Source organism: Macrobrachium nipponense, chromosome 21 (genome assembly GCF_015104395.2).
Source record: "Macrobrachium nipponense isolate FS-2020 chromosome 21, ASM1510439v2, whole genome shotgun sequence".
NCBI classification, from domain to species: Eukaryota; Metazoa; Arthropoda; class Malacostraca; order Decapoda; family Palaemonidae; genus Macrobrachium; species Macrobrachium nipponense.
Window position 1 is genome coordinate 43,054,150 of NC_087212.1, and position 16,593 is coordinate 43,070,742.

Consider the following 16,593-nt stretch of genomic DNA (forward strand, 5'->3'; position numbering starts at 1 on the left):
GAGACATGGGCTCTGCTGGTGGGAGCGGCGATCCTTCCCCCCGGTCGTTGTGCTGACGAATCAGTGCAATAACCTGGGTAGAAAGTTACTCTGAATCTCGGAAGTTGCAGCGTCTTGAGGAGTAGGACCGTACCAGTCCCTCCAACAAGAGCAGCTCCCAGGACAACTCCTCCGTCGAGAAGAAGGCACCCAGCAACAGATCCCTGAACGGTTTGCCTCCAATCACACTTGCGCGTACGTCCTGGTTGGTCCTAAGACCAAACCCTGGCACGTTGCGGCGGTCGTGGGACCGGGGATCGTGAGCGGCGCATCTCTCACGATCATCCTATAATACCTCGCTCTTCCTGGCGTATGCCGAGGAAGTTGAAGGTAATCGGAGAGACAGAACTGACGCTACCCCCCCCTCTCTCCCCCTGAACGTCGCCTCCAATCACTTGCGCGTACGTCCTGGTTTGGTCCTAAGACCATACGTGGCAACGTTGCGGCGTCGTGACGGGATCGTGAGCGGCGCACACCTCTCACGATCACTCCTAGCTACCTCGCTCTTCCCGGTGTAGCCCGAGGAAGTTGAAGGTAGTGGAGAGACAGACCTGACGCTCCCCCCCCGCTCGCTGGCAGGACCAGCGTACGGTGTGGGGGCTGCAGCCGATCACCAACCCGCGGTGGGGATCGATCTGCAGGCCTGGCCGTGCCGCTCACCTGTGGCGAGCGGCTCGACTGAGCACGTCGACCCCAGTCCCGTGCGTCAGACGAGCTGCTGCTGGTCACCGTAATCCGCCCGGTCCCTGTGGGAGCGGCGGTCAGGTGACCTGCAGAGCTCGCTTTCGCCGTGATACCGGTGAGACGTCCTCGCGCATCAACACGTCAAACCGCTGGTACCAGCGCCGAGCTGGTACCGTCGGATCGAAGGGGACCATGGGGGTACCTCTTCCCAGCCTCAACCCGTGGCCGGTCAGAGACCGTCACGTCCACCCGAGGTACCGGCTGGTCGCTGCGAGAGCGGCCGCTGGCCTGGCGAGAGTCACTGAGCGGCTCTCGACAGTCTTCTGCTCCGTGCCTCGGTCATGACGCTGAGCGAACTCAGGCGTCTTAACTTTGGCTGCACGGTCACCCGAAGGAGATCGTACACTCGGAACTTCTCGCGGACGGAGAAACCGAGCCGGTACCTGGCTTAGCAGCAGAGCTGCCAAGACCAGGCGAGGGTGTACCAGCGTAGCCAGCACACCCTTGTCCCCCGCTTCTTCTTCTTCTCAGAAGGGGAGACGGGCCCCGTTCCCGAAGGAACAGGAGGACCAGCAGAAGAACCCCCCCGTCACACCGGAATGTGACGAGCCCTTCGAAGTTCCCGAAGGAGTCTTCTTAGGGGGAATAACAAAACCCGGTTACCAGCTGGTCGCTGCGAGAGCGGCCGCTGGCCTGGCGAGAGTCACCTGAGCGGTTCTCGCCAGCCTTCTGCTCCGTGCCGTGGTCTTGGCGCCGAGCGAACTCTGGCGCCGAAACTTTGGCTGCACGGTCTCCCGAGGGAGAGCGTACACTCGGGAATCCTCCCTGCAGAACGAGAGAACCCGACGCCTGGACCTGGCGTAGCGGCATCGCCGCGAGCACCAGGCGAGGAAGTACCAGAGCTAACCGATACTCCTCTGGTCCCCGTCTATCGCTTCCTTACGGAAGGGGAGACGGGCCCCGCTCCCGAAGGAGCAGGAGGACCAGCAGAAGGACCCCCCGTCCCACCGAGGTGGGACGGGCCCTTAGAAGTTCCCGAAGGAGACTTCTTAGGGGGGGGGAGGCAGCCTTCTTCTTCTTCGGCTTATGGGCTTAGAAGTCGAAGGGGAAGGCAGCAACAGAACGAAGACGAAGATGACACCTTCCTCTTCTTCGTCAGCTCACGCAGGACAGTCGTCAGGTCCTCCATCCAGTCCGGAGTCGGGCCTATTGCCGAAGCAACACGGCCCGACTGCACCTGTCCGGAAGGACCTGGGACTGGGGAAGACACACCATGGGCAGACCAGCATGGACAGGCGCAGGAACCAGGATTGCGACAGGAACAGCAACCAGCTCAGGAGCGGCAGGAACAGCGCAGCGGTAAACACAGAAGGGACAGCCAAGCCAGTAGCGGGAACCACATCAGCGACAGGTACGGCAGGCCAGCCATCGCCTCGTAGAATCATCGGCAGCCAGCGTTGTACTGGCGGCCGGTCCCAGGGGCGAGCTGCTGGAACAGCGGAAGTCTGGGGCAGGCAACACGAAGAAAACACAGGCGGCGGCGGCATACCCCTCCTCGGTACGGCGGTGACCAGCCCTAGAAGCGGCAGACGGCGTCACCGACACAGCATGGGGAGTGTAGACCAGCGGGGGGGGGAAGCAGCATAAGCGGCCGTGAAGGTTGTAGTGGAGACCACTCCAAGGTCACCGCCCCAGACCTCGCTAGACTCTGCAGCAGATCGTGGATGCTAGGCACGCCCTGCAGCCGCAGTGGTCCATACCTGTCCAAGGTTCGTCTCCCACGGCTGTAGCACCTGCGGTAGCACAGACAGATTAGTAAGAGGGGTTCCCTCACGCACGGGGGGAGAGACATGCCCCACCCCGAACGGAAGGAAGACCCCAAAAACAAAATACGAGGAAGCTGAGCGGGGGGGCAGGAAAGAAGACGAAGAATCGGATACCAAGGGAGTCGCGGGAGAGCTTTCCGACGACTTCCATGGCAGACCTTCGCTATTCCCCTACCCCCGCACAGCAGTGAAAAGTAAATATGAAAATGAAACAGAATACTGCACTTGCGATTTCACTTCATAGAACTTAAAGAGGGAAAAACTCAATTCCCGGTAAGAGCGGAAACTTGATCCATAATAATATGATGCTATCATAATATATATGAAAATGAAACAATACTGCACTTGCTATTTTCACTTTCACAGCAATAAATCCGTTAAGGATACTTCCCGGGTAAGAGCGAAATTGATCCAAAATTAAATTTGATGCAATTAATAAATGAAAATGAAAAGAAAACTGCATTGCAAATCCACTTTCATTGCATTCTATTCATACAAAATAAGAGGCTCTTGCCGAGCGCAATCAAGCTCTCGGCAACGAACGCACAGGGCAAAAATATAATGAAAAAGAGTACTTACATCTTTCAATTACACACTTTCGCCCAAAATACATGACTCGGCGCGAGTGCGCCCGCCCTCGGCACCGAGACATAATTCAAGGGTTCAATTCATGAAAAGAGCGGAAATCGCCGTCTCTACGGCGATAGCTCCATGTTGATTCATAATTAAGTAATGAAAATGAAAACAGTGTACTTACAGTTTCATTTTCAAGTCAAACCAAACCATTAGTAGAAAACACAATATAAACAAAGCATACGAACGATGAAGAGGGCAGGGAGAGCGATGACGAACGACTCCTTCACACCCCGGCCGAAAGCAAAAGTGATTCTTCACCTCTCGGGCGCGCGGGCAGCAGCCGGCACGATCGACAAGCAGTTACCCTACCGTTCTCTACCCTTTGTTCGAAGCTTACGACCGTCCCAGCTGCCGCTAGTTACCTTCCTATTGTTAAAGGACCGAGGGTTTGTATTACGTATCGGAACAATTATATATACCTGCCAGGTAAGTATACATTAAACTTTGTTTTAACATAAAAACCTCATTTTAATGTATGACACTTACCTGGCAGGTATATATATAGCTGATTGACACATTTGGAGGTGGGTCAAAGACAGCAACATTGTTAGAGTATAAAAAATTAAAATTATTAATTTACTCTAGGTTCCTTACCTGCTAAGGTAGCTGACTTCATAGGTCCTGCCTCTCAGTCTGCTTAAACCTTAGGAGCTCTCAACAAGGAAGTGTCCTGTATGTTGAAGAAGCTAAGACTGGAACTGACAACTGGGCGTGACCAATGTGTTGACAGAACCCTACAGCCCTCTTATGCCACGGCATTCAAGCTTAGTGATAGATCAAGTCCTGAACTACACACACACACCACACCAATATAATACAAACCAGACTGATAAAAGTAAACACACTTTTCTCAGACGACCAATAAACACAAACACCATCACCTGATAAAATACTAGCTTAAAAGAAGGTTATGGGGTGGTAACTCCTTTGCCCAATACTGTACCGGAGGACACGTATGGACCTAGCGTCTGACAATTATCAAAGGTTGTCTGAATATCCCTCAGATAATGAGACGCAAATATTGAATTCGTTCTCCAAAAGGTAGATTCAATAATTTCTTTGAGGGCTAAATTCTTTTTAAACGCCAATGAAGTCGCCACTGCCCTGACTTCCTGAGCCTTCACTTTCAAGATACCGAAGCTCTGTTCTTGACACAACATGTGAGCTTCTCTAATTAACTCTCTCATAAAGAAAGCTAGAGCGTTCTTTGTCATGGATCTACTGGGGTCTTTGACTGAGCACCAAAGAGCATCAGAATTCCCTCTGATCTCTCTTGTTCTTTCAATGTAAAACCGTAATGCTCTCACTGGGCAGAGAACTCTTTCTTGCTCATGTCCCACTAACTCAGATAAACCCAAGACATCAAAGGATCTTGGCCAAGGATTTGCAGGGTTCTCATTCTTGGCCAAGAAACCTTCCTGGAATGAACACACTGCATTACCATGTCTCCATCCCACTTTCTTTGAAATGGCCTGAAGCTCACTAGCTCTTTTAGCCGTTGCCAAAGCGACTAAAAAGATAGTCTTCTTAGACACATCTCTCAGAGAGGCTTTCTCTAAAGGCTCGAATTTACTAGAGGTTAGATGCCTCAAGACAACATCGAGGTTCCAAGCAGGAGGCCTGCATTGCGGCTGTTTCTTAGTACCAAATGACCTAATCAGATCTCTAAGTCTAAACACTGAGGTCAACATACTCTTAAAGCCTTTGATTGTAGACACTGACAATCCTAAGTCCTTCCTTAAGTATAGGAGGAAGTCTGCGATTTGGGTCAGAGAGGTACTGGATGAAGACACTTTCCTCTTCCTACACCACTTACGGAAATTTTCCCACTTCGACTGATATACTGCGATTGTGGAGGTTCTTCTGGCTCTAGCCACTGCTCTAGAATAGAATATCCCCTTGCTCTGACAAGACTTTCGATAGTCTAAACGCAGTCAGACCCAGAGCGAGGGTATTCTTGTGAAATCTGTCAAAGTGGGGTTGTCTGAGTAAATCTACTCTTAGAGGAAGAGTTCTTGGTGTATCTATTGTCCATTCCAGTACCTCTGTGAACCAACTTTGGGCAGGCCAAAACGGAGCTATTAAGGTCATCCTCGTTCCTTGGCTCTCCCTGAATTTCTTCATAACTTTCCCCAGTACTTTGAATGGAGGAAAAGCGTAAACGTCTAGGTTTGTCCAATCCATCAGGAAGGCGTCGACCGCCACTGCTTCCTGATCTGGAACCGGAGAGCAATAGGTTGGTAATCTTTTTGTTCTGGCTGTCGCAAAAAGATCTACTACCGGACGGCCCCACAACTTCCACAGGCTCTGACATACCTCCAGGTGCAACGTCCACTCTGTCGGTAGAAGTTGTCCTCTTCTGCTCAACAGGTCCGCTCCCACATTCTTCTTCCCCTGGATGAACCTGGTGAGCAGAACGACGCTTTCCTCTTCCGCCCAAAGTAGGACTTCCTTTGCCAGCATGTAGAGGGGAAAAGAATGAGTCCCTCCTTGTTTGCGGATGTATGCCAGAGCCGTGGTGTTGTCTGAGTTGATCTGCACTGTCTTGTCTCGAATCAAATCTCTGAAGTGCTTCAAGGCCAAGAAAATCGCCATCAGTTCCTTCCTATTTATGTGCCAACTTGTTTCTTCCTCGTTCCAAAGACCCGACACCTCCTGAGGGCCTAATGTCGCTTCCCAACCTGCGTCCGACGCGTCGGAAAACAAGATGAGGTTTGGGCTCTTCTGTTGAAGCGACATCCCTTCTTCTAACCTGCCTGGGGTTAGCCATCAACTTAATTCCTCCTTCACTTTGGCAGGAATTAGAAACTAGAAGGAATCCGGTAGCGATTTTCTTGGCCATGAATCCTTTCAAGGAAAAACTGTTAAGAGGTCTCCATGTGCAGTCTTCCTAGAGAAATGAACCTCTCTAGCGAAGAGAGTGTGCCCAGTAGACTCATCCACTCTCTTGCTGAGCATCGGTTTTTCTCTAGGAAGTCCTGCACCTTCTGAATGCATAGGGCTTGCCTTTCGGGGGACGGAAAAACCCGAAAAGTCGCTGACGATATCTGAATCCCCAAATAAAATATCTGTTGCTTGGGATTCAACTGCGACTTTCCCAGGTTTACCACAAGACCTAGGTCTTTTGCTAAGTCCAACGTTTGTTTCAGGTCCTCCAGACATTGACTTCTCGATTGGGATCTTATCAACCAGTCGTCTAAATAAAATGACACTCTGATCCCTCTTAGATGCAGCCATCTTGCTACATTGGACATCATCCTCGTGAACACTTGGGGGGCTGTACAAAGGCCGAAGCACAGGGCTTTGAATTGAAAGACCCTGTTCTGAATCACGAACCTTAGATACTTCCTGCTTCCTGGATGAATCGGAATATGGAAGTATGCGTCTTGTAAGTCCAGGGTAACCATTCAGTCCCCTGGACGTACCGCTGCCAGTACTGAATCGTTCGTCTCCATAGTGAATTTGGTCTTTTCCACGAAAACATTCAGTTGACTTACGTCCAGCACTGGTCTCCATCCTCCCGAGGACTTCGCAACCAGGAATAGCCGGTTGTAAAATCCCGGAGATTCGTGATCCAGAACAGGTTCTATGGCTCCTTTCTCTAGCATGGAAGAGACTTGCTCCCACAGAGCCTTTTTCTTCACTAAATCGTTGTAATTTGCCCCCAGGGCTCTCGGAGATGTTGCGATCGAGGAGGTTTCTTTAAGAAGGGAAATTTGTACCCTTCCCGAGCTAGTTGGACGGCCCAGGGATCTGCCTTCATGTTCTGCCAAACTTCCCAAAATTCTTGAAGTCTGGCTCCTACTGCTGTCTGGAGGACTGAGTTCTCATTGTTTAGAGGTGGTTTTGGCTCCTCTTTTCGCTGGTACTCTCTTGCCTCTAAAGGCGGGTCGTGCAAAAGTTCTGCCTCGAAAGGGCTGTTGAGAAGGCCTTGTTTGAGGGCTAAATTCTTTTGGAGTTTTCTTCACCAACTTGGATGGTAAAAACTTCCTTACCGATGAAGAGAGCAAATCTTGAGTGGCCTTCTGAGAAAGCGCCAGAGCTATATCCTTAATAACCTCTGACGGAAACAGTTGGTTTGAAAGGGGAGAGAACATCAACTCTGATTTCTGTGCGTTGGAAACGCCTTTAGAAGCGAATGAGCACAAAAGCGACCTCTTCTTCAAAACTCCTGCTGCGAATAATGAAGCCAGTTCATTTGCTCCATCTCTGAGAGCCTTGTCCATGCAGGACATAATGCTCTTAGCCACTTCCATATCTTCTGCATTTTCGTCTTCTAAGGAATTCACCAATGCTCCCAATGACCAATCTAGAAAATTGAAGACTTCGAAAGTCCTAAAAATTCCTTTAAAAAGATGGTCAAACTCGGACGAAGTCCACCAGACCTTGGCAGACTGCAACGCCTGTCTGCGCGAACTGTCCACTATACTGGAGAAGTCCCCCTGGGAGGAGGCAGGTACTCCCAGGCCAAGACTTTCTCCAGTAGCGTACCATACCCCAGACTTAGATGCTAACTTGGCTGGGGGAAAACCGAAGGAGGATTTCCCCGCTTCCTTCTTGTCCTTCAGCCAGTTATTCACTCGTTGCAGCGCCTTCTTGGCCAAAATCGACAGAGTCATCTTGAGAAAAGAGGACTTCTTAGGAGTCTTAGTCTTAGAAAACTGAGACAGGGGAGATAAAGGCGCCGTAGGCTGAAATTCCCCTTCAAAAATAGACAGCAGACGTGAAGTAAGGATCTTGTAATCCGAAGACGGTTCGACATTCTTCTCTTCAACAAAGTCCACTTCTTCTTCTGCTGAAGAAATGTCTTGCAGATCACTATCGTTGTAATGCTTTGCTGATGGATTAACGTCCTGCCGCCTGCGTCCTGCACCAACGAAGTCTCTGCGTCCTGCCGTCTGCGTTCTACAACCACAGAAGAATCGATGTGCTGCCGTTTGCGTCCTGCGTCCATCATAGACACGTCTGCTTCCTGCCGCCTGCGTCCTGCGTCCACCAGCGGTTCTGCGTCCTGACGTTTGCGTCCTGTTTCTTCCGAAACAATCTTCTTCCTGCGTCCTGCGTCCTGGAACACTACGCGATCGCCCGTCTTCATAGCGCCCGTGCGTCCTAAATCCTCGGCGCGCAAACACTTATCTTCCATCTTCTTGGAAGACTTAACAGGAAGGAAATCGTCCTTACGCCTTGCAGGTCCTTGCAAAGGAGCATCCCATGAATCGACGAGAACTGCAAGCTTAGACTGCATTTCTCTTAAGAAATCCTTCGTACTATCTTCCTGACGAACAGCCGTAGGAGGAGGAGGAAGACGAGGACTAGGACGCAAAGGAGAGCGATCTTGGACTCTACCTGAAGGAGAGAGAAGAGGAGAGGACAAGCAAGAGGACTGGGGGGAGTCTCTTGACGAAATCCAGGAATGTACGGGCCGTACCGAGTCTTCTTTCGATCGCACAATCTTCTTCCTCTTGGTCGGAACCATGTCCTCGTCGTCCGAGGAAGACAAAATCTCCGGGCTGCTCCAAGCTTCACGATCGTGAGCACGTCTATCTTGAGTAGTTGATGTCCTTAACATCCCCTTGAGGGGGCGAGACACTACCGAGTACCGATGTTCGCGCTCTGATGTCGAACCATCAGAGGACGCACACTTCCCAGTTACGCCTTTTCTGCGGCGAACTGCAACAGCCTGGGATCTTACAACAGGACTGTCCGAAGGGACGCCTGACCGTGGTAAAACCTCTCTCGCCTCCCTTCGACTGTCGACATGCCTTCTCCCTTGGGTCTGGGAGCTTGACAGAGGTCTAGGTCTAGGAGCACGAGAGAGACGATCAGACGCCCCCTCCACTACACTTTCACTGACATCAAAAGCACTCACTTTATCCGTAAGACGCTGTATTTGGTCACCCATGGACGCAAGGGCAGCGAACACCTTAACAATCTGTGTATCGTTCGTCCCCTCCGATACAGCAGCGGGCGCAGGAGATACCTGGGGAGAAGGAACTACCAACTCTACGTTAGAAGGAGCTGGAGAGGAAACACATTCACTCCTTTTACTGGAAGTATTCGACCTCTCACTACGAGAAACAGATCTCCTTACACGATCTTTCTCAAGCCTTTCAACATATTCCATAAATATCTTCCACTCCTTCTCTGACAAATTCTCACACTCAACACACCTACTCTCCCAAGTACATACACACATTCTCTCTACACTTCTTGCAAATGGTATGAGGGTCGACCGAAGCCTTCGGCAACCTTACCTTACACCCCTCTTTCACACAAACTCTAAACATACTACCAGTGTCAGACATCTTCCAAGAACAATCCAAAGCGAATGCCAAGCTAACGTTTCCACGTACGATACCAAAAATTCCATGAAAAGTCAGCAACGAGAAGAAAATCCTAGCAGGGAACCACCAACAATGTTGCCGGTTCGGCTGGCAGAAAAAATCTGGCCCAAGTGGGAACGGTTCCTGGCGTTTGCCGCGAGTTTTGAAAATTTCTGCCAGGTGGAACAGAGAATATAGCTATATATATACCTGCCAGGTAAGTGTCATACATATAGATATATATATATATATATATATATATATAGTATATATATATATATATATATACATATCATATATATATATATATATATATATAATATATATATATATTATATATATATATATATATATATATATATATATATATATCTATATACATATATATATATAGAATATAAAGAAATATATCATATATATATAATATATATTATATAAATATATAGATACTAAAATATATTACAATAAATATAATATATAAATATATATACATATATATATATATATATATATATCTATATATATATATATATATATATAATATATATATATATATATATATATATATATATATATATAGATATATATATATATATATATATATATATATATAATATATATATATATATATATATATATATATATATATATATATAGACTGGTAAAAGTGTTCTGTAACAACAGAATTCCATCTAATAAAAGGAGCCCATAAAAACACCAAAATGTAGAGAGAAAAGTACTATATTTCAGAGACTGCTGTCTCTCTCTTCAGGTATATGAATGAGAAAAGTTTACAGAAAAGGTGGTATTTATACCAAGAGATTCGTCCACAAGTAAGCCAATTTAGGTCACCCCCGCTGATAATCTTCCTTTAATCTTCTTAAGCGTTGGTTGAATGAACACTGCGTCGACGATGTCCGATGTCCAATTCCCTTTTGAGATGTTCATTACCTGCTTCTCTTTTATTAAGGCCGATTCCATCATTTGACTCTTGTACCGCAGTTGCTGCTATAAATTACACGTGACATATTCCAGTTTATTCTATGGTTATGTTCATTTATATGATTGAAAATAGCCGAGTTCTGTTGTCCATACCTAACTGACCGTTTGTGTTGTATTAATCTCTGGGGAAGTGATTTACCTGTAAATCCGATGTAAGATTGGTCACAGTCCTGGCATGGGATCTCATATACCCCAGAGTCTTTGGGCGATGTCTTTTGTTGGACGTTAATCAGGGATTTGGCTAAGGTATTTGGGTAGGTAAATGCAAAAGGGTTGGATTTCCCAAGGGTGTGAGTTACTCTCTTAATCGTCTCCAGGTGGGGAATTTTTATTTTATTGTTGGGTGTGTCTCTGGTCTTGTCTTTAGGGGGTCGGTAGAAAATTACGTTTGCTTTTTGAATTGCTTTCTCAATTATATGGTCAGGATACTTTAAAGATGAAAGTTGCTTGCGAATTAGTTCAAATTCTTTTTCCAGGAAATCTGGGGAACAAATTCGTAAGGCTCTTAAGAATAGGTTGCTAGCTAGACCTATCTTGATAGTATTGTCATGATAGCTAAAGTAGTGAATATATGAAAGTGAGAACGTTGGTTTTCTGTATATGGTAAATTTGTATTCTGTCGTGTCTCTGATTATTAAAACATCAAGAAAAGGAATTTTGTTGTCTGTTTCCCATTCAACTTTAAATTTGATGCTGGGCACTAATGCGTTTAATTTTGAGAGGAATTCATTAAAATTACCCCACTTATTATCCCAAAATGTTAGTATGTCATCCACGTATCTCATCCACAGCATATTTTTGGGTTTTATTGCATTTATTACTGTAGTTTCAAAGTATTCCATGTACAGATTGGCTAAAATAGGACTTAAAGGACTACCCATACTACACCCGAATTTTTGCTTGTAGAATGATTCCCCGAATGAAAATACGTTATTAGATGCACATAATTCAACTAACTTTATTATTTTGTCAAGTGCCAAAGGGAAATGATCTGAATAGGGGGATAATTTTTCCTTTAAAAACTGAAGAACGTCCTGTACTGGTACTTTTGTGAATAGGGAGTCTACGTCAAGGCTTAAAAGTTTTATGTTGTGAAGTGGTATATGTGCTTCTCTGAATTTGTGACAAAAGTCTTCCGAATGTTTGATGTGACTGGGAGAAAAAGTGCCTAAAAAAGGAGAAAGAAGGCCAGCTAACCATTTAGAAATTTTGTAATTGAAAGCTCCGGCGCATGAAACGATGGGTCTGAATGGAAGATTGTCTTTGTGAGTTTTGGGAAGACCATAAAAGTAGGGTAATTTAGGATTAATTACTTTAAATTTCTCTAATAGTTCATACTCTTTTTGTCTTGGCCAATTAATCTTACTTTCCGAAAAAATTCTGTGGGAACGTTCTGGAGGGGATTTTTCGTCAGTTTTTCGTAAGTATTTGTGTCGCTAAGGAGCTGGTTGATTTTGTCGAGGTAGAAGTCTTTGTCCATTATTACAATTTTGCCGTCTTTGTCGGATCTACTTATTATTAGATGTTATAATAAGTAGATCCGACAAAGACGGCAAAATTGTAATAATGGACAAAGACTTCTACCTCGACAAAATCAACCAGCTCCTTAGCGACACAAATACTTACGAAAAACTGACGAAAAATCCCCTCCAGAACGTTCCCACAGAATTTTTTCGGAAAGTAAGATTAATTGGCCAAGACAAAAAGAGTATTGAACTATTAGAGAAATTTAAAGTAATTAATCCTAAATTATCCTACTTTTATGGTCTTCCAAAACTCACAAAGACAATCTTCCATTCAGACCCATCGTTTCATGCGCCGGAGCTTTCAATTACAAAATTTCTAAATGGTTAGCTGGCCTTCTTTCTCCTTTTTTAGGCACTTTTTCTCCCAGTCACATCAAACATTCGGAAGACTTTTGTCACAAATTCAGAGAAGCACATATACCACTTCACAACATAAAACTTTTAAGCCTTGACGTAGACTCCCTATTCACAAAAGTACCAGTACAGGACGTTCTTCAGTTTTTAAAGGAAAAATTATCCCCCTATTCAGATCATTTCCCTTTGGCACTTGACAAAATAATAAAGTTAGTTGAATTATGTGCATCTAATAACGTATTTTCATTCGGGGAATCATTCTACAAGCAAAAATTCGGGTGTAGTATGGGTAGTCCTTTAAGTCCTATTTTAGCCAATCTGTACATGGAATACTTTGAAACTACAGTAATAAATGCAATAAAACCCAAAAACATGCTGTGGATGAGATACGTGGATGACATACTAACATTTTGGGATAATAAGTGGGGTAATTTTAATGAATTCCTCTCAAAATTAAACGCATTAGTGCCCAGCATCAAATTTAAAGTTGAATGGGAAACAGACAACAAAATTCCTTTTCTTGATGTTTTAATAATCAGAGACACGACAGAATACAAATTTAACCATATACAGAAAACCAACGTTCCACTCATCATATTCACTACTTTAGCTATCATGACAATACTATCAAGATAGGTCTAGCTAGCAACCTATTCTTAAGAGCCTTACGAATTTGTTCCCCAGATTTCCTGGAAAAAGAATTTGAACTAATTCGCAAGCAACTTTCATCTTTAAAGTATCCTGACCATATAATTGAGAAAGCAATTCAAAAAGCAAACGTAATTTTCTACCGACCCCCTAAAGACAAGACCAGAGACACCACTCAACAATAAAATAAAAATTCCCCACCTGGAGACGATTAAGAGAGTAACTCACCCTTGGGAAATCCAACCCTTTTGCATTTACCTACCCAAATACCTTAGCCAAATCCCTGATTAACGTCCAACAAAAGACATCGCCCAAAGACTCTGGGGTATATGAGATCCCATGCCAGGACTGTGACCAATCTTACATCGGATTTACAGGTAAATCACTTCCCCAGAGATTAATACAACACAAACGGTCAGTTAGGTATGGACAACAGAACTCGGCTATTTTCAATCATATAAATGAACATAACCATAGAATAAACTGGAATATGTCACGTGTAATTTATAGCAGCAACTGCCGGTACAAGAGTCAAATGATGGAATCGGCCTTAATAAAAGAGAAGCAGGTAATGAACATCTCAAAAGGGAATTGGACATCGGACATCGTCGACGCAGTGTTCATTCAACCAACGCTTAAGAAGATTAAAGGAAGATTATCAGCGGGGGTGACCTAAATTGGCTTACTTGTGGACGAATCTCTTGGTATAAATACCACCTTTTCTGTAAACTTTTCTCATTCATATACCTGAAGAGAGAGACAGCAGTCTCTGAAATATAGTACTTTTCTCTCTACATTTTGGTGTTTTTATGGGCTCCTTTTATTAGATATATATATATATATATATATATATATATATATATATATATATATATATATATACACAGTAGTACCTCAGACTTCGAACTCAATCCATTCCAGAAGGCTGTTCAAAGTATGATTTGTTTGAAAAATGAAACAAATATCCCCATAAGAAATAAAGGGAATCAGGATAATTCGTTCCAGCCAACCCAAAAAGTCCCCTTTTCACATATTTCCTATTTTTAATGTGTTCAAAAGTTAAATTAAGAGTAAAGTAATGAAACAGTATGTTATATGAATTAAAATTTTCAAAATTTTATTTTTACTCTGTAGTTTGGTGAAAATGGCGCCCGGCCAGCTGGGGGATGGAGGGAGGGGAGACAGGAACTCTTGAGGAAACCAAATTGGTTGCAGTATGCAAAGGTTGATAACAAAATCAATTTTATTCACATAGTATTAGGAACAAGGATCATCAAATAAATCAATAGTGTGTGTGTCCGATTGTGTCTGAGAGAAAGAGAGAGAGAGTGAAGAGAGTAATCAGCATGTTTATATTTGGATCTTAAGTACACGAAAGAAATTAATTATGCCACAATACATCAACTTACTGTTGGCTAATGGCAGACTTTAAAAAGAAACATGATGATTTTGCAAACAAATAAGTAATAAATAAAGAATGCAAGAAAAGGAAAGAGAGGTAAAATAACTTTTCACAAGGATGCCGTTTAAACAAACAATCGAAGGCAAGCAGAAGCTGAAAGTGGCGCCGGTTTGTTTATTACAGCGATGAGTTTCTTTTACAGTAGTAAAAAATTGTAAAAAGCAATTATCACTAGATAGGTATTTTACCATAACAAAAATAAAAGGGATTTGGGCAGATCAAGTGTAAGTGAAAGAAATGGATGAATAATCATCCCAGCCCAGCTGAAAAGTCACTGGGAAGCAGAGCTGTTCTTCCCTCTCTGTTGTCTCACTCAGCGCACTGGAAATTGACTCAATCAAGCGTTTTTTTTTTTACTGTATTGCATTTGAATGTTTTCATGTTCTATCATTATGTTAAATTTATTGTGAAATAACATTTTATTTCTTATGTGAATTGGTACTGCTTTTACGTACATATTATGTATAGTAAAGATTTTACTGTCTCTTCTCTTCTCAACAATACCACAACGCACAATAACTTAAAATCATTCATTCATTATTCCTCAAAAATATAAACAACCCCTCCCTCTACATCAAGTTAGCTGCATATCACCGCAATGACGAATGATTTTGTTCATCGTTTATGCTAAATTTTATTGTGAAGAACTTTATATTTTTGCTTCAAATAAAAAAATACAATGTCACTAGTGTTTACTGCTGCCACCCCACCCTTGAGATACATATGTCTTTCAAAGCCAAAAAGGCTACTAATGCTTTGATAGGTTGCTATTCTGTGAGCAGAAATCTCAACCTATAATCAGGCTACCAAAATTTATCAAATACATGGCAGTGTATCATCACTGAACAAAGATAAACAGTACTCAGTTCCAACCTGAAGAAGTAGTCTTTCTCTCTCCTCCTTGGGTGTTCCCCGTTTCTGATTTTCATAGATGATTTCATCTCTCTTCTCTTCCAACTCTTGCAACTTCTCATACAAGACCACAGCATCTTGCTTTACCTGGAAAAGTTGATATGTACGACACAGTCAGTACCTGAATTGTGGTTACATTTACAATAGTGCAAGATAGAGTTTGCACTTGAAAATAAATCGAAAAACCAATATGTACTTACAGAACTTAACAAAATTAATTTCAGCAAACCCTTCATATTAATTACATCTATTGTTGTACAATAATCTGGAGACTAACTATTTACCATAAACTTAAATGTCTATCTGAGCAATGAATTATTAGATTTTGCCAAAAAAATCTAGATTTAAGCAAATCTGAGTTATGAAAATAATGTTCTTATGATAATGAAAGAAATTTTTCATACAAACACATAAATCATAAGATGCTGACATATGGAGTTACACTAAGGCATGCACTTTTTCCAGGATAATAGTATGTATGATTAATAGTAGTACTTATGATTATAATAGGCTGTAATATATGTATAAGAAAACTGTTACAACTATATGTATACATACTTTACAAAATCTGAAAACATGAAATATGATAATCACTCACCTTTGATGTGGTAAGTTCATCCTCTAAGCCAGCTTTGCGGTTCTCTAAAGCATCTAGTTCATGTTGCATTTGATCAAGATGTTGTAGCAGGGAGCCATTCAAATTTCTTAAATCAAGATATTTATTACGCAGAGCTGGCTGCATAGCTTCCACAAGACTTTCTCCCATGTGTCTTTCCTGCAAGGAAAAGAAATCACTTAAATCTTTTAGTAAATATGCATGGAAATTGGAAAGGATCTGACACCTGAAGGCAGTTGTAAAGTGATGGTTTTATTTAAAAAAAAAACACTTAGTTTTTACAAAATATTGATTTTCATCCACAAAATCATGTAGTACTAGTTTCAGCCTTGACAACTTAAGTGATAATGTCATTTTCTAAATCCCATATGAGCATAAATTACATATACTACTGTATTATTGTTAACAGTGTGACAAGCCAAGTTCCCACTAGTTGGAAAAGCAGAATGCCAACAGAGAAAGCAGCAACAAACAGAAAGAAAACTAAGAATTAAAGAATCAATCATGTAAAAAAATGAAAATAAGATAAATAAAGCAAAATCAAATAAATGAAGGGAGTCATGTC

General features: G+C 43.3%; 1 protein-coding gene across 2 annotated transcripts in view; it reads right to left on the reverse strand.

The window, feature by feature from the left end:
* Positions 1-16,593, reverse strand: part of LOC135197967 (intraflagellar transport protein 74 homolog) — a 128,884-nt gene that overhangs the window by 55,440 nt on the left and 56,851 nt on the right. For both annotated transcript variants that reach the window (XM_064225272.1, XM_064225271.1), the window contains 2 exons: positions 16,011-16,187; positions 15,374-15,499 (listed from right to left, as the gene is read on the reverse strand). In XM_064225272.1, the coding sequence (XP_064081342.1) occupies positions 15,374-15,499; positions 16,011-16,187 (303 nt within the window). The remainder of the gene's footprint in view (positions 1-15,373; positions 15,500-16,010; positions 16,188-16,593) is intronic.